At 46.5% G+C, this 17,819-nt stretch overlaps 2 protein-coding genes across 3 annotated transcripts; both read left to right on the top strand.

Annotated features, from left to right (window-relative positions):
- Positions 1 to 955: 955 nt before the first annotated feature.
- On the top strand, positions 956 to 5,503 carry psmb4 (proteasome 20S subunit beta 4). Its single transcript, XM_030741024.1, has 8 exons — positions 956 to 1,113; positions 2,070 to 2,196; positions 2,269 to 2,348; positions 2,426 to 2,572; positions 4,255 to 4,336; positions 4,548 to 4,664; positions 4,777 to 4,865; positions 5,366 to 5,503. The coding sequence occupies exons 1-8, from the start codon at positions 989 to 991 to the stop codon at positions 5,376 to 5,378; spliced, it is 780 nt and encodes a 259-aa protein (XP_030596884.1). The 5' UTR covers positions 956 to 988; the 3' UTR covers positions 5,379 to 5,503.
- A 1,267-nt stretch (positions 5,504 to 6,770) lies between these two features.
- rfx5 (regulatory factor X, 5) lies at positions 6,771 to 17,483 on the top strand. 2 transcript variants are annotated; one of them, XM_030741368.1, is made up of 11 exons: positions 6,771 to 6,832; positions 8,029 to 8,183; positions 8,300 to 8,333; positions 8,428 to 8,510; positions 8,863 to 8,985; positions 9,141 to 9,257; positions 9,368 to 9,446; positions 9,830 to 10,028; positions 10,319 to 10,401; positions 10,476 to 10,607; positions 10,756 to 17,483. In XM_030741368.1, exons 2-11 carry the CDS (start codon positions 8,062 to 8,064, stop codon positions 11,833 to 11,835), a joined length of 2,052 nt encoding a protein of 683 aa, XP_030597228.1. In that variant the 5' UTR covers positions 6,771 to 6,832; positions 8,029 to 8,061; the 3' UTR covers positions 11,836 to 17,483. The 2 variants fall into 2 exon arrangements, with proteins under 2 accessions (XP_030597228.1, XP_030597229.1); XM_030741369.1 differs by lacking the exon at positions 6,771 to 6,832 and adding an exon at positions 7,603 to 7,791.
- The last annotated feature ends 336 nt before the right edge of the window (positions 17,484 to 17,819 follow it).

The raw sequence follows: 17,819 nt of genomic DNA, 5'->3' as shown, positions 1-17,819 counted from the left end.
CTGATGAAGGACACGTGGATTCAGCTTGTCGCAGATCAGAGTGAGATTACTGTGACTGACTGAACAGGTATGAACAGCTATTCTTGGTGTGTGTCAGTGTTTCTAGCAGTGTAGGAGAGACTGGGCAGCAGATTAGAATAAAGTAGAACATTTATACATTTCTGCATCAAGATATCTCAAATGACATCGCTGGATTCGTCATTTGAAAGGTCACTCATCTGTAATTACAATTCAAGATATCTCAAACGTAATTATGACTACTCAAATTACATTTTTAGATATCTGAATTTAACGATTGCGTGTAAGCCCCCTTGTGCTGTAATTGCCTGTAGTGTAGAATTTCAGGTGGCTATAATGGCGCTGGCTGTTCTGGGAAAAATTGTATTTTTACTAGTCAAAATTACAGTTCTAGATGTTTCTAATTTAGCTTTGCCTAGTCGTTATTTGCTTTCAAGATATCTAGAATTTAATTTGCACTAGTCAAAACTATATGTTTCCTATTTAAAAATACATTTAAGATATCTTGTATTACGGTGTCATTCAAGATATCTTTAATTAGAATTATGACTAGTCAGAACAAAAAGTGAGATATCTCGAATTCATTTTATAACTAGTCATAATTTAATTGTAGATATCTGAAATATGTGTTTCAGATAGTCAGTAATTCATTGTAGATATCTTGAATTGAAGCCTCCATTCAGTTCAGTGGTAAATCCGACGTTATTTCGATTAGTCAGAATGTAATTAGAGATATCATAATTTACTAATATGTCTAGTCATGAATAAATTTCAGATATCTGGACTGTAAGTGTGGTGAAACGGATTTTATGTTAAAACTGCCTGACATAGACCTCCATATTTTAATTAATTAGTTTGAGTTTATTTTGATTTATCGGCCAAACGCCATTTTCAAGCTCCGCCTAGTGACGTCACACCTGCTCATCACCAACAGGAAAGTGCGCTGTGGTCATTTCCGGCAGTATCAAACATGGAGTCGTATGGACCAAAGCTGAGTCTGTGGGAGGACGGGCCGAAGCCGGGACAATTCTACTCTTTCCCCGGGAGCAGCAGCGGTGGGCCGGGCACCTCCTGTGGGCCAGTCCGACACACATTGTGAGTGAGCCGCTCCCCGGAGCCAGAGCCGGCGTGGTGGGGGGGGTTTCGGTTTGAGTGCTGCATCATCATGGAGGAGGCTAGTTGATGCTAAGCTAACTGTTGGTTTATATTGATGTTTTTTAGCGTAGAGTAACAGCTGCTCTGCTGGCTCACAGTTGCTTATAACTGGATCACGGACGGGTCACGCCTTTAGTCCGTGTCCGTCTTCGGTTTAAACTGCGCTGCGGCTCCTGCTGAGTAAGGGCAGCTCCAGCGGATGCTTCACCTCCTCCGACACGGAAACATCCGCAGCTTTTTGCTCACAGTGACCTCAGAGTCCATCTGAGTCTCAGGTGGTCCAGGCGGACCGGTTAGTCGCGTGTTTGATATTAAAAACATGTCAGACTCTGGGCTGGGCCTCTGGGCAACAGAGAGCTAGAGGTCAGGGGTCAGTGATCTGTCACTGCACCGTGTGAGACACAGGCGACTGAAGGTGAGTCTGCTTAGCTCACCATGGTAACTGATCACCTGGTCATGGTGATCAGCTGATTCTCTGTTTGGACTGTGTGTGTGTGTGTGAGAGACTAAGGCAGACACACACATGATGGAAATTTAATACGTTCATCATCAGTTGAGGATTGTGGGTAGTGTAGTGCTTTTCAATGACATAGTTACTAAAAGGCATTTGTCTTCCGATGATGCTGATGGTGTGGTTTCTCCGGACCACTTCACCACTGTTCCCACCTGCCAGGCAGTGGGCGGAGTCACACCTGAATTCTGCTTCATCACCCGTGCCTCTGATTGGAGGAGGTGTGAATGATGCGTTAGACGACTCCTTCAGTGTGAGCGCACTCTGAGCCTGGAGCTCACGGAGATCTCTGGTTAGGATTTGTAGAGCACGTCAAAAAAACTTTACTAACACAGCTTCCATCACAGAGTTCATTTAATCCGCCCCTTCCTTCCTCCCTCCACAGGAACCCGATGGTCACAGGAACGTCGGTGCTCGGCGTGAAGTTCACTGGTGGCGTGGTGATTGCCGCAGACATGCTTGGCTCGTATGGCTCTCTGGCTCGCTTCAGGAACATTTCCCGCCTCATGAAGGTGACGCAGCCGTCAATAGAAGTCAGGTGATGGCGTGCTTCAATGAATTTAACAAGATTGTTTCCTCTGCAGGTGAACAACAGCACCATCCTGGGGGCGTCGGGTGACTACGCCGACTACCAGCACCTCAAACAGGTCATCGAGCAGATGGTGTAAGCAGCACACGCACACAAACATGTATGCCGCCACCCCTTCGTGCTGCGTCTAACCGCCTTTGTTCTCCCACCAGGATCGATGAGGAGCTGCTGGGTGACGGGCACAGCTACAGCCCGAAGGCCGTCCACTCGTGGCTCACCCGCGTCATGTACAACCGCCGCAGCCGCATGAACCCGCTGTGGAACACCGTGGTCATCGGTGGCTTCTACAACGACGAGAGGTGAGACTTCCTGCCGCAGCTTAAAGGGGACATGAAACGCACATCTTGTTACTTCTCTAGGAAAAGGTCACAGATTTAACTCTGTCCATGAAGCCAGGCTTAAACACTGCATGTCTGTAGCTTCAGTTTTTGGAGTGTCGGAAGCGCCGTCCTGTCCGAGTGCAGAGCGTGATGTCACTGATTGGTTGGTTGCTGCTAGCAGTCCTGCTAGTGACAAAAGCAGCAACTCTGGAAAATAAAGAAACTAAAAACTTTGCTCTGCCTCTGGCTGCAGCAGTGAGTTCACAGGAAGTGGTTCTTCGTTGTTGGCTAGCTGCAGTGAAATAGGAAATCCGGCTGTTAGCCGTAATGTTCGGGTTTGGGGAGCACTTTATAAATGAGGACTGTGCGGGGGAGAGCCTGCTGGAGGACAGCGGCGACAAGCTGAAGGCAATGATGTCGCCGCTGTGTCTGACGCCTCATCGAGTTGGCGTACAGACCGAGTGGACCAATCAGCTGGCAGAGCAGCTGATGCTGTCGGCTCTGTTTTATGTAACATTAAGGTGTCATTTAAGTCCCGGTTAGTCAAGTCTTTCTTTTCTCAAGCACATCATACCAGTTTACAACATAACTACACACACATCACAACACAAACACAGATGAGGCGGGAATCCTGACGTCCATCAGCACATCCGCAGGGAAAACTCCGCCTCTCCGTCTCCTCCTTTGCTCGTCTGCATTTTTCACTTGTAGTAAGAAACAAGTTTGGATTTATTCATTTTCTTGTTGCAGGGATATTTTAGAACTTCATCTAGAGTGTTGTTCTTTTTTTTCTCACCTGTAACACATTTTATTTATTAATTCAATCATCCAGAAATTTATTCGTTCACTTTTTGTTTGTTTATTCTTTTAGATTTGTGTGAAATTTAAAACTTGCTCATTTAATTTATCACAGTACTTTTTATTAATTACACTTTCTATTAGTATCTAATACAAACATATTTGACAATGCATTCTTTTTATATTATCTCATGTATTTGTTGGGAGAGTCGTCTTTAAATAACTTTTAATTTGTCATTTTCAGCCTCTGTCAAACTTTCTTTATTGCACATTTATTTGTTAATATTTCTTGGTGAAATTTAATTTTACCGTATTTGCCCCGAAAGTTAAAAGACCTCAAAAATACACAGAGCATCACAGTTTGTTGTGTATGGGGTTGTATAGCTGCAGACCAGTCGGGGTGACTGAAAACACTAACAGTGGGTACGTGAGAATCAGAACTGGACCACATGGATGGGTGCTGCCATCCGTGTGGATGTTACTTTGACAGGCACCACCCGCCTAAGCTTTGCTGCAGACCATCTACACCCTTTGATTAGTGCGGTGTTCCCTGATGGCTGTTGATGGGTGCTGCCACAAAGTAAAAAAAATTTAGGAACAGTTTGAGCAGCACAACAATGAGTTTGAGGTGTTTCCAACCTGCGAGCTGTGTCCCTGTTGTTGTTTTATAACCTGTTATAATTTTCATAACTTCTATAAAAGTCTGTTTTTAGGGTTTTTTTGTGGCTGTTTCAGAAAAATTTCTCTTTTATAAAAACAAAAAATCTCCCAGGATGCATTTACCTGTGTTAGTGAATCAGGTGTCGAACCTGAAACAGGGATGAGCTCGTGTCTCACCAGGTGGCCGTCTTTCTTCTCTCCAGTTTCCTAGGTTATGTTGACAAACTGGGCGTGGCTTATGAGGCTCCCACTGTGGCCACAGGCTTTGGAGCATACCTGGCTCAGGTGAGTGTGATTTTCAGGTGTAACGCTCACCTTTGATTCCTGATTCTGTTGACTTTATAAAGTCAGGGTGCAAATGTTTTTACACATTTGACTGACACAGCTGACTGATGGAGCGTTACCTAGGCAACCAGAGACGGACCCTCAGCTACAGGGTGGCGTGTGCGTTCTGCTGAGTTTGTGTGAATAAGTTGTGTTGACTCTGTGTGTGCAGCCTCTGATGAGGGAGGTGGTGGAGAACAAGGTGGAAATCACCAAGCAGGAGGCGCGGGATCTGGTGGAGCGCTGCCTCAAGGTGCTGTACTACAGAGATGCCCGCTCCTACAACAGAGTGAGTTCAGCCACACAGACACCATACCCGCTCAGGTGTAACAGACGCCCTGCAGGGTGTCGTTCAGAGGAGAAAACACGTTTTTTTTAATCCTGTCGTGTTTGCATTTCAGCACGAAATCGCCATCGTCACCAAGGAGGGCGTGGAGATCCTCGGGCCTCTGTCGTCTGAAACCAACTGGGACATAGCCCACATGGTCAGGTAGGCTCAAAGGTCACGAGGAGGATTAGCTTTTTCCTCGATGTTATGATGTGGATCAATAACTACAATGTCCTGAAGATGGACTACACAAAGATCATGTCAGATCTGACTGCAGGCTGAATAGAAACGTCACCTCCTCACTGAGGTTAAAATCAAAAACACGGAGGCGATAACTCTCTCCAGGTCACCTGTTGTCTTTGATTTGCACCTGTGCAGGTGAAATGGATCCACAGTGGTTTCACAATGATTGCAGGTTTCCTCATTTCTGAGCAGCATAACTCAAGTGAAAAACACATTAAAACTGGGGTGGAGGTCAAAGGTCGTCCTGTAGGCCTCCACCCCAGTTTTTTTTGAGAGTAATCGCAGCTGCTGTGATGACAAAGTAACCAAGGAGAGAATCTGAATGTTTGTTGGTCTGAGCCGGTGATGACGCGCCAGATACAAACAAAGCTTTATTTAAACTCTGTAGATCTGATGTTTGCCTTCCTGTTTCTCTGCAGCGGGTTTGAATGAAGATGATCTGCGTCTGCGGCAGAAAATGAAACCTGCTCATCCCGTCTGCTCACCTGTCCTCGGTTTGCTGTCTCTTTTGTATGATGGAAAATAAATGTGCTAAATAAAAAGTGCCGTTTTTCTTGGTTTGTTTGTGTGGTCTGCAGATTGATTGTCTTAGATGGTTCCTCAGTGAAACCACAATCACACTGATGGAGTATTTTATATCATGTTTCCACAGCTTTTAATAAACCAGGACATTCGTGTTCATATTATTATTTAAGATCATTAGGGTATCTTAGCCAAATCATTCGTGTGGTTAATGAGAAAACACATAATTCTGTTTTTTAATATGTGCACCGTGTGGAGAGCACGGGCACGCTGCGTCTCTCTGCAGCACTCCGACCTCATCCAGGCCGCGCGCTCGGGCAGCGTTTCCTGTGAGGGAACGAGATATCTTTATTCTCATTTTCTTTGTTCTTTTTGAACATTTGTCGTGCAGTAAAACCAAAATGCAGGCTTTTATTTGCCCTTCTGAAACCAATTTAAATATATCTGACAGAATAGTTTTCATTTCTGTGGCTAAAGTACACGTGCAGCATTCGTAACATTTAAATGTGTGCTAATGAAGTGAAAAAAGTTTTTGAGCAGAAAGAACTGATTCAGGAACATGTACATAGTTTCAAACTGTAAACAGAACCAGTTTATCAGCTTGTTCCCTCTCATTTAGGGGTCAACTTGAAAGGCAGATGTGAACTGTAAAAATTAGGCCAGAGGTCAAATGTGACATGATATTTAGGAGCCCCATATATTGTTCCCTACCGGCCAATATGTTGTCAACACAAACGACAGCAGTGAGAAACCATTTTAAACAGCTCTATACAGCATTGTTATCATGCTGACCTTCAGATCAATCTGTTGACCTTTAAGGAGAGGTCAGTGGTGACATTTTAAATCTTTGTGCTTTCTATATGTTGACAATACACACCACACCTGTAAGAATCATAGTTTTGTCCATTTTGGACCAATAAATGATGACGCTGACCTTGAAAGTGGTTATGAGCCAGATTTTAATGGATTGTTAACTTGACCTCTGACCTCTGTACCCCTACAGAGTGTTATCTGGATTTTCTATTTACAGACAGACGCAAACCCTACCAAAGCGTAACCTCGGCGGAGTAGTAATACGTTTTGTTTGAGATGGTTTCGCTTTTACTGTTGCTATGCAGATTTCGCCAGATAAATTCATCTGTTTTGTAACTGGGGAGACCAGGAAAACACGTCCAATCAGAATAATCTCTGACGAAAAAACAATTCTGCTCGACGAATGGGATTAAGCGCGCTTTTGGTATCTAGGTAGATTCTTGAGAGCTAACCAATGGGAATAGACGCTGGCTTTGTAGTCAGGCAGACATAACAAAGTCGTCCAATCACAAAAAAATCTGAAAGGGGATTTTTGCTGTATCTTGGTTCAGGTATTTTCTTTTTCTTTTTTAAAATAAATAGTAAAACAGAGCTTGCTTATTGGGTCGTACATTAATAACAGAATTTATTAATGATTATCAGGAATTATTTGGAAATTAAAAACATCGCGTGGAAACGATTTTATGGGTTATTCTGTGCTTGCTAGCTAATGCTTATCTGTTAGCTACTAGCTTAGCTTGTGAGCTAGCCTATGACGATTAGCATGCAGCTATCCCGTAAACGTCCGTTATCCGGGATAACCCCGGGCTCCTCACCGGGAACCGGTGCCCGCGGGCGCTTCGGTCATGACCCGGTTCTCACATCTGCTCAGAACGACACAGCCACCGTGCCGGGGCCGCCTCCGGTAGCTAACGTGGATGGCGGCATTAGCCTGCTAGCGCCACTGTAACATGTTGCGCTGGGCGTGTGTGTGTGTGTAAGTGAGTGAGTGAGTGAGTGTGTGTGTGTGTTGGGCACATGACCATCGGCGCTGTAAACACGGCGGACACACCGGCGCCCCAGCTAACGGCAGCGGGCTGCGCGCTACTCCTCCTCCGCTCCGGCGCTCGCAGGAGCGGCTCTGCCGCAGCCGGCATGAGTCACTCTGTTACCGGGCTGAGAGTGAGCGGCCCGCAGCTCACACCAATGGCTCTAAACGTAGGCTGATTCCAGCTGTTTACATCCAGATTTGGACAGTAAAATGAAATCGTCCCAGCCGATTAGCCTCCCGAAGGAGGGGGACACTGGGGGGTCATTGGCCCTGTTTGTGGGCGTTTTCTGGCTGTTTCGGGTCTTTCTGGGCCCCCATCGGCCCCGCACACCTGTTCAGTAAAGCTGGGCAAAAATAGCACTTTGGAGCCCCCCAGCCCCAGTTTGGACCCGCAGGACAGCAGGGGGCCTGTGAGGTCCACAGGTGCACAGCTGCCTCCAGATGTTCGCAAGGGTGCAGTCAGCTTTAAAGAGTCCAGAGGTGCCACAGTAACTTATTATTGATTATCAACCCCAAACCGATAAAATTATTTTTTACACTATTTCGTCAGCACATTTTATTAAACATGTTTATTTCTGCTGTTTAACATGGGAGTCTATGGGGACTGAGCCACTGCTGGCGCCTCTGCTGGACGGCAGAGGAACTGCAGGTTTGGAGCTTCAGCCAGATGTTGCTGGTTTTGTCCTCACAGCTTGTGTTTTCCCGTGTCTCCCTCAGATGGTGGTTCTCAGCACCAGTTAGTTGGTCCAGATGTCAGAGGACCAGCATCACCAACGGGCCGAGGCCTCCCGGCGGGGGGAGAGCAGCCTGGAGGCAGGGGAGGGCGACACAGAGCCCAGCATGTTGCTGCAGAAACTGAAGAGCAACATCTCGTAAGTCTGAGTGAAGTCCATTAAACAGGAAGATGTATTTGAGTGTGAAAGGTTGGTTTTAGTCTCTGACTGTCTGCTGGATGCTTGTGATCGGTGCGTCCTCTCTCCTCTTTCAGGAAAAATGTTCAGACCAAAGTGGAGCAGATCCTGGTAAGAAGCGTGCTGTGAATTTAAAGTCCAGACCTGCAGAATTTAGTGTTGCTGAGTTCAGGTGTGATCTATTTATTATGTTTTTCTTAAACAGCAAGATGTTCAGCGTTTCTCTGATAACGACAAGCTGTACCTGTACCTCCAACTGCCCTCTGGACCGAGCTCTGGAGACAAGAGGTCAGACAAGTTCAGGTTAAACACACCTGCCTGATTTAAAGCTGATTTTTTTGCCTGTGCCAAAGTCAGGGTTGGTTATCAGGAAAACCTCTGAGAATATATCGTGTTTTCCTCATAAATTAACCATGCTGTTCTCAGATAGTACACCACTTTTTGTTCTTGTAAATTTACCATTTTAATCTCACACTTGTGGTGTTTTCTCTCATCTCTCAGCTCAAAAGTTGGAGTTGTTTCTCCACATATTTCCCTCCTCCTTTAATTTTTAATAATATTTATTTATGATTCATTAATCGTTTTGACAGGAAGGCAGAAGTCTGTTATGTAAATTATGAATTTGTGTGTTTGTTCTTAGTGGCGGTGACTCGAGTTCATTCAACACGGCTGACCAGCTTCACACCTGTAACTGGATCCGCAGTCACCTGGAGGAGCATTCAGACACCTGCCTTCCCAAACAGGATGTTTACGAAACCTACAAGTCAGAAATCACACCAACACACGCTCATTTCACACACATTTGCCCTGAAGTAGAAGCCTACAGTCTGAATAGATAAAGATCGGGTTATCCGAGAGTCTGTCAGTGTTTTTTCTCCTGCAGACGCCTGACTGTCCATCCGTCTCTCTGTCCTGCAGGCGGTACTGCGAGAACCTGCAGCAGCGTCCTCTGAGCGCCGCCAACTTTGGGAAGATCATCAGAGACATTTTTCCCAACATCAAGGCGAGACGGCTCGGAGGCAGAGGGCAGTCCAAATATCCTTTCAGATTAAAACAGCATGAATCTTAAATGCGACGAGCAGACAGTAACAGGTCGGAAATACCGGGAATGACATTTACTGTTCCTTAACCTTTCCGGCTGACACGTACTGTTACAGCGGCATCAGGAGGAAGACGGTCCTCAACATGCCTCTGCTGCCCAACCTCGACCTAAAGAACGACCCGGTACTCAAACTGTGCTAATATAAGCAGCACCCTTCATTTCCCTCTGTCTGAACTCTGACTTAAGCTAAACTGAACAAATGATTTTAGAAAAACTGCTCTTTAAAATCCAAATTTATTCAGTGACTCACTTAAAGATTTAATAAGTTAAAAATGTTTCTCTCTTTGTATTCAAATTTTATCAACTTGTCTGTGTTGCTGATCAGTTTTTTTCAGTGTAAATTTAGCATCTAATCTTAGAATATCCAAATATCTTTATTATTTTAACGTAACTATCTTTTACCAAAGATAAACACGATATAATTCATATAATATAAATGTAGCTCTAAATAAACGAGTCTGTGGTTTGTTCATGAGGAAGACTGTTTGTTCCTCTTTATCTCCAGGCGGAGCTCACCGAGCTGGTCCAGACGTACAAACAGGAAGTGACGGAGGCTGCGTGTGAGCTGATTTGCGACTGGGCGCAGAAGATCCTGAAGCGCTCGTTTGACACGGTGGTGGAGATCGCTCGCTACCTGATCCAGGAGCACATCGTGAACCCTCGCTGCAGCCAGGCCGAACTCGTGTCCTCCGCCGCGCTCGCCGGTGTGTGTGTGTGTGTGTGTGTGTGAGAGACTCGCCCAGTGGGGACCAGGGTTAGAGGTACAACTTGTGAAGATGGAGGACAGTTGTTAGAGGTTCTGTTTTTACATATTTTAAGTAGGAACATATTTTTGTGGAATACTGTTGAAATTGAGGATCTGTTTTTGGTGGCTAAGAACACATTTTTGGAAAGTTTGGATGAGGTACGATAAGGTCTGATGATGACGATGTTACAAATGCGGTTGCACCTGCTGTTTGTAAGGAAGTCACTCACAGCTGTCGTATTTGTGCAGGCGGTCCAGCTAAAACCCACAAAGTCATCAAGAAAACGCCTGTGATCTCCAAAGCTGATGGAGACGGAGCTTCTGATCAGAAGGTTTGTTGAACAATCACCGATCTCACTGATCCAGCCGTCCCGCTGCTCACGGCTTCCTGTCTTTCTGCCCGTAGAAGGAACTTGGAGACTCGTCCTCCTCATCCTCACTGAAGCTGCCACCAGGAGACAAATCAGCTGCAGCTGGAAAACCTTCCTCCCTGGATGCTCCGCCTCCCTCCACCTCTTCTTCATCTATACGTCCTGCGGTAGGTCAACACATCTTAATGAAAGCTGCCACTGTTCAGAGAACTGTAGCAAGATGCCACGTGGTGGTCAGAGGATGTAACCAAAACAACACCTAGACCAGAGCTGTTTACCGCTCACCTGAATGGCCAATCTCTCGCTGTCCCGCAGGTCGAGGCGTTCATGAAGCAGTTACCCAGAATCCTCCCTCGGAGCTCTATCCCGGATAAGACCCTCTCTGTCCGCTCCTCCCCACCCTCGCTGGCTCCTAAAGATGCCTCCGGTGTCGGGGGGGCGTCTGGACCTGGAGGCCCTGCTGCTGCTGCTGCTGCCAGTGGCGGTGGCGTGAAGGTCATTGCCATGGCAACACTGCCACAGCAGCAAGGCGGGCCTCTCCCCGTGATGATCCTGCCTCAGAGCTGTCTGTCCTACGATAGGGAGAAGGTCGCCCCGCCTCCTCCGCCTCCTCCTCAGCAGCAGCACACCCCCTCAACCCCCACCTCTGTGGTCCAGAAGGCTCGAGTCAGCACCGTCAAGCGCCCTCTGGAGGCGATGGCGTCAGGAGGTGGTGCCGCCGGTGGCAGCTCTGCCTCCAACACTCCACAGGTGAAACGAAAACGAGGACGACCGAGAAAACCTCGCCCTGAGGAGTCCCTCCCTGCTCCGCCAGCTGCTCTTCCTCCTCCACCGCCACCTCCTGCGCCTCCCCCCCACCCCCCGATTATCACCTCTGTGACCGGCGGTGTCATCCAGAAGGCCTCCTCTTCCTCATCCTCCCAGCCTTTGTTAGAGCTGGTGATTCAAGAGCAGCCAGGGATGGTTCTTAGTCAGCTGCCGGCAGTGGAGCAGCGCGGCGTGGTGGTGCAATGCCAGCCGGGCGCGGTGCCTGAGCCGGACCGCCACGGCAGGCCACTGCTGCTGTTCCAGAGCCCGGGGAACCCCAGCTGGGAGCTGGCAGCACCGGGACGCACCCCGATGGTGGAGGTCATCCAGAAAGCTCCAAGACCAAGCAATAACAACAACAGCGCTGCCGCCCCACCCGCCACGCACCTCTCACCGTCCTGCCTCCCCCTGCCCACGCTGCACGAGGAGCAGGGCGAGGTGGAGATCACGCTGACGCCGGTGGAACTGCACGTCAGCTCGCCACCGCCTCCTCCCACCTCCTCTGCTGTCTCTTCCTCCCCCGCCACAGTGATGAAGAATGAGGAGCAAGCGGAGAGCAGCACTTCCTCACAGAGGGAAGGACACTAACCCTGTTACCTCACCTGCTACAAACCCCACCCTTCTCCTGTCCTCTTCCTCAATGGTGGAAATCCCAGATTGGCTGCAGCAGACAGCCAATCAGGAGGATACATGAAGCCAGAATGCCAACATGAAATCCCTCCATCGGCTGCACGTCTGTGTTGCTCCTCCCTCACCGCTGCATTTCCTCCGAATATTTTCCGTGCTGGCGTTTGTTCGTCTGCTGCTTCGCTCCACGTACAAAAACATAGAAAGGAAGGATGAGGAGGAGGAGGCGTGGTCTGGTACTTACGGGTCAGAGCCTTGAAAAGGTTCTCTGTGCCAAACCTGAGAAATGACCTCTGTAACGAGCTCAGCCTCGGCTCACCTGCAGCCTGCCCCCACCAGGAGGTCTCGTTTAGACTGCAGGTGAGCCGAGGCTCGGCGTTCCTGTTCTGAACAGCTTTGTGTTTTTATCGTGCTGGTTTGTGATTTTTTTTTTTTATGTGTTTGAGAGAAAAATTCAGATTACCCCCATAATCGTGCGGTGTGATCTACACAGTGCGTTTGAATGAAACTTTATTTATTACTTCAGGTTATTTGATTACAGTAAAATTCTGAGAGTTTGCTCATTAAATTATTTCTAGTCGATCAAAGACTCTAAAACTCCTCGTGTCAGCTGTTTACTGATCAGCAGGGCCGGATATCCACCAATCACATCAAACCTGCTTCTGCTCATTCTTTTTTTTTTTGTTAAGTTGGCGATCAGCAGTCCTCTGATAGAACGAATTTGTGCAGACACTACTTTGCTCCACCGTGTGGTTCACAGTGGTATTACAGCAGAGTCTGAGCACATGTCAGCAGATCATATTGTGGTGAAAAAAGTCGTCCTAGAAGCAGCTTCCTCGACTGGCAGCCAACGAGAGAAGGGTTAAAGAGCATTCAGATCTAAAGCTTACTGTTGTGTCATTAAAAATGAGACAGTATAAAATATAAGAAAAATAAAATGTTGGCCTATCATTGTTACAAAGGGAAATTAAAGTGGAGGAGCAGAAACGGCTCAGGATGAAGTGAGGGGCTGCACCACGGCGTATTTCAATCTTGTGAGGTCCAGAAATAAAAACACTGAGCTGGATGCGAGCACAAAGGGCCCTATGTTATCATTAATGATAATAGTTTTATATGTATAGCACTTTTAAAGCGTTCAGTGTGAGAAACCGTCGGTGACAACCTGCACATCACCAGCCAATCAGGTGAAAGCGTGACCCCTGCACAGACATCAGTAACACTGACTGTACGTTAAAGAAGAACGAACCTCAGCTGTGAATAATTTTTAACTGATAAATGACTTCGAGTCGCGTCCGGCTCTGGTTCAGCTACAGAGCGCTGCGATGGCGTGATATCCGGCCCTGACCGATCAGCGTCGTCGGTTTGAAGCGTGGGCTCAGGCACAAAGAGCAAAGCACAAAGTCACCCTCCACAAATGCTCACATGCAGTATGAAAAATTTCTCCACGTGGATTTGATTCCTTCAGACGCTGTTGCCATGCGCCCTTTGCACTAACTTTGACCGCCTCCTCGCGAGCGCCACCACAGCTCTGTCTGGATCAGCAGTGTGACACCACCACGCCGACATCAGCTCGGGTTTGAGCTCCAGAAAAGGAGGGAAAATGTGAAAAATCCTCAAATGGAGCTTTACTGGTTCAGTGGAAAAGATTGTTTAGTTTTCAGGCCGTTACTCTGGATTAGCAGCAGAGCTGGAAGTCCCAGTGTGTTAACCAATTAGTTTATAGAATTACCAGAAAAAAACAAAGAAAATCTGTGGTTAATGAAGTTTGTGTTTTTGGTTCTTAAAGATGTGACGTTTGGCTCAGGCACTCATCAGCAATATTGAACCGTTCACTCAAGCACTGTCTGATCTTGACACCCTGTTTGTCGCGTGCATACTGCCCTCTGGTGGCTTTATCGTGCAGTGCACTCTAGGAAACAGTGATGCAGCATTTTCAGTTTGTTGCCTGAGCCTAAAGGCAGAATATTTTTAATTGTTTTAAAAAATGTTTGGTCCATGAAAGATGACCATTTTAACATGAATCTCACAAATTTCTATGCAGTCATTAAGCAGTTTGTTAGCAGAGGAGAGACCAAGTTCATTGATTGCTAATTAAATGACCTGGTCATCAAATAATTTAAAGGGGAAAAGTTAATGTGAGAATTTTTCGCTCTGGTTGGACTCTTGCATGTGTTTTATCTATTTTTTTAGTCGTGATGGTTGAGACAGGAATTAAAAATAAACATTTCAGCCCCAGAACATACCCTGAACTTGAAGAAGAACAGGAAGTGGCTCCTCCTCTTCTTCTGTGGTTCCTTCAGGAGGACTTTGGAAGTGTCACATTGCTGAGTCATTGCTGTTCTTCACCTCTGCCAAACAGCCTCTCGCTCCATGCGAGGGCATCTTCTTCATTGCTGGTGCTAAAAACCGCAGTCCTCGGTGCCGCCGCAGTCCTCGCCATTTTCCATCCTATGATCTCAGCCTCCTGTGCCACACCCCCCACCCCACCCCCGTTTGTCGACGCTCGCGTCTCGAGGTGTGAGTGCGGCATGTTCCAAGTGTGTCCTCATTTTGGTTGGTTAAAGGGACGCCGAAAAAATCCTGACTGTTAAATTTATGCCTATTGTATGATGGGAGGGTGATTGTTGGCGCTCGTCACTGCAGCGCTGCTTTCTAATGATGCTGAAATCCTGTTTTTATCACTAAAAGTGAAGTGCCAACGTGTAAATACATCCACATGGTGTAAAATCAGCCGACTGAAATGTCTCGGCGTCCCGTTTAGCCACCGCGCTTTGGCCCTGTCCCGACACAAGCGTTGCACTGTTTAAAGAGTCTGTGTATGTTATGAATTTATTGTTATATGCATTCAGAAAATACATCTACGAGTATTTATGAGTAATGTTCTGCTTCATGCTTGCACTTGGTGAAAGGCCAACCGAGCTGCGGCAGCTTTGTTTATTATGTGTCGAGCAGTGTGAATAAGGAGGAAAATACGAGTGTTTATCGGAGCTGCAGTAACGCAGGGATTCGGAGGGTGTTTAAAGCAACATTTCCTGGGTTGGGCTTCATTTACATCAACAGGAAGATAAGTTGCTTCTCCAAAGGCCTCAGATTGCCTCAGATGAAGTCCGTAGCACAAACCCCATAGGAGTCACCTGACCTGGGTTTTAGATATAGCCAATCCAGCAGCTTCGAGTCACGTTCATGTTTGTCAGAAAGGTGTAGGACTTGGACCTGATGCTGACTTGGTCACTCAGACCTTCTGACATTGGATAGCTTTTTGACTAAACTTATTACGCAGTTGGGGACTCACTTGTATTGACATGGGACTTGTTGCACTTCAGTTGATACTTTATAAAGGACTGAGTAGGACTGAGTTGACCTGCTGGTCCTGAACTGGTACTTGTTTTCTGATGGGGCTTCTTTTGAGGCAGACTGAGGCCTGGATGCTTCAAGAAAACTGTTGATCTGAAAAAAAGCAACTCTTTAGGAAAAGTTGCTGCTGAGTTGACCAACAAGTCGCTCTGTCATCAATCACTGTTAACTCTGTCCTTGTCACTTTATCGCAGACATGATGTTAAAGTGAAATGTTGCTTTTGGGAATCTAAAGTTGGTGTAAAAAGTTCAGACTGAATCCCAAGAAGATGATTTCCTGTGCAGGAACTGCTGGGCCAAACTGGGAAACCTAACACTGGTCTGAAAGGAGCTGAAGGTTGGTGGCAGGGAGCTGCAGTTAGGACCAATGGTGAATACCCAGTTTTGGCTGAGTAATGAGCAGCTTTGGGATTTTGATTCAGAAAGTCTGGAAAATCTTAATATCCAGCAGGTGTCTGGGGGCATATCTAGGGTTAGGATTCGGTTAACACCACTCCTTTTTGGAGAATCAGAAAAACTAAAACTGTCATTATTACTGTTCATATGAGGTAGCATCTTTTACTTTCTGGAAGCTTGGCTCAGACAAACGCTAACCCTGACCCTAATCATAGGTATGTCGTTGCTGACTCAATGGATGTTTTCTGCCAAAATTTAAAAGATTGACAATGTAGAAGAAATCAGTATTCAAAAGAGATTGAATAAAGGGGTGATGTAAAATCAGAGATGGGACTTTGGCACCTGACTTTGTAACTGGGATAAGTGCCCTGCAGAACTAGAGGTCTAGCAGTTGTAGTTGGGAGTCAAAGTCCTAAAGGACTTTGAGAAATGGTTCAGAGCAAGTCTCACAAGAAGTCTCACTTTGTTCATTGAATCGTTGGACATGTAGGAGTTCCTTCAGGAAAAGGTTTGAGGAAATGGAACCAGCCCCAATAAAATGACCAGATGTCTAGCAGTATTATGAAGGTTTACATATGAAACCCAGTGATTGGTTCAGTTCATTAACTGGACTTTATGTTGTTTAGAAGATACCTGAAAGGCTGGCAGAACTCTGAGTCGACACCCAGACAAACTCAGAAACAGGAAGTCAGAAATGGCTAAAGCCCCAATTTGGCAAAGATGTTGGGCTGACTGGGCAAACTGGTCAGATAGGGTGTCCTGTAGAAGTTTGTGTAATGAGTTTGGAAAGTCTGGAAGTTCAGCAGGAATGGATTTTACCCAAGTATTGAACACAGGAGGAACCAGATTGGTATGACCACGCTTCTAGTTTTGGCTCAGTTTGGCCCAGTTTTGGTTCTGCCCTGGGAACCCGGGTTTGAAGGTGGCTGTGGGTATCTTTCACTGTGGAGCTGCAATGCTCAAACAAACAAAACCAGAAACGGGTCACATAATCAAAGATTAAAAGGATCGGGATCCGGGTAGCGGGCGTCGACTCTGAAGGGCCAGACTCACGACACAGTGCCTTCTGATGTCACTTCTTGTTTAAATGTGGTGTGCATGTGGTTTTGACTTCAGTTTAAATGTACTGGAGCTCACACAGAGTGGCTCTCAGGAACCCTCTGAGGTCTGAACAGCTAATTGTCAGAGGTAGAAAATGGACCTCATACGGTCAATAAACTTTATTTACAAAGCACGTGACGAGATGACGAGGTCCTGTTCGGAGCGAGCTGGTCCAGGTCGACCCTGCAGTTGATGTGATGGTGGTCTGAATGGAAGGAGCTCAGGTTTACTCCTTAAAGGAGGTCCTGTGGATTTTTTGGCCCTGGGTGGAGCCTTGCAGGATTCAACGGGACCTGGGTGCGATTGTGCCGGCAAGCAGTGGCACTGGAGCTTCCTGCTTTGTCAGCGTTTCCATGAATCTGTTCTTCTCCTTTGTGCTGTCTGTTGTATAGCTTTTTGATGTGCAGATTTTCTTCTTCCTGATGTTGCTGTGAGGAAGACGCCGTCGGCTTCCTGCATGCTTTCCTGTGGCCGTTGGTCTCTCCTTTAAATGTTTGTTTCTCCGTAACCCCGCCTTTCTTTCTGTTTTTTTTTTTGGTTTTTTTTTTGCACTTTACTCCTGAAGTTGTTGAGATTGGAGGATGAACCTCCTGGTGTGTTTGGAGAAGGCAGCGATCAGTGAGATGCACCTTTACTTTGCCCTGTTGGTTTTGGTTGTTTTTGTTGTGAACAGAAACTGAAGCGTGATGGAGGACAGAAGCCAGAACATTAATGTGAATCTATTTTCCTACGTTGATGGAATAAAGACGTGATGTTCACTCGCTCTCTGGTGTCTGTTTTTTATTTTAACAGGAATCTCAGGTAACTTCAGGGTTATGAAGGTGGTTCACTTCTAACCTGGAGGATCAGGTAATTCTTCAGATTAGCGACCAGCAGGTTTGAAATCACCACCTGCCAACCAATCAGATCTCTGGAAAAAGGCGTCTCCTGAAGGTCCCTCAGAGCTTAGATGGTCAGAGGGTCTGAAGTTCGTATCTGAGGAGCCTCAGTAAGAAGTGTAGATTCTTAGAGAATCCAATCCTGACTTAACGAGCTCAAACTCGAGCTCAAAGAAATCCTGGATCTGTTGGAACTTACTTCATGGTGCAGATGGT

Source organism: Archocentrus centrarchus, chromosome 11 (assembly GCF_007364275.1).
Source record: "Archocentrus centrarchus isolate MPI-CPG fArcCen1 chromosome 11, fArcCen1, whole genome shotgun sequence".
Taxonomy (NCBI): Eukaryota; Metazoa; Chordata; class Actinopteri; order Cichliformes; family Cichlidae; genus Archocentrus; species Archocentrus centrarchus.
The sequence above is the reverse complement of the archived record's forward strand: the minus strand, read 5'-3'. Positions and strand labels throughout refer to the sequence as shown.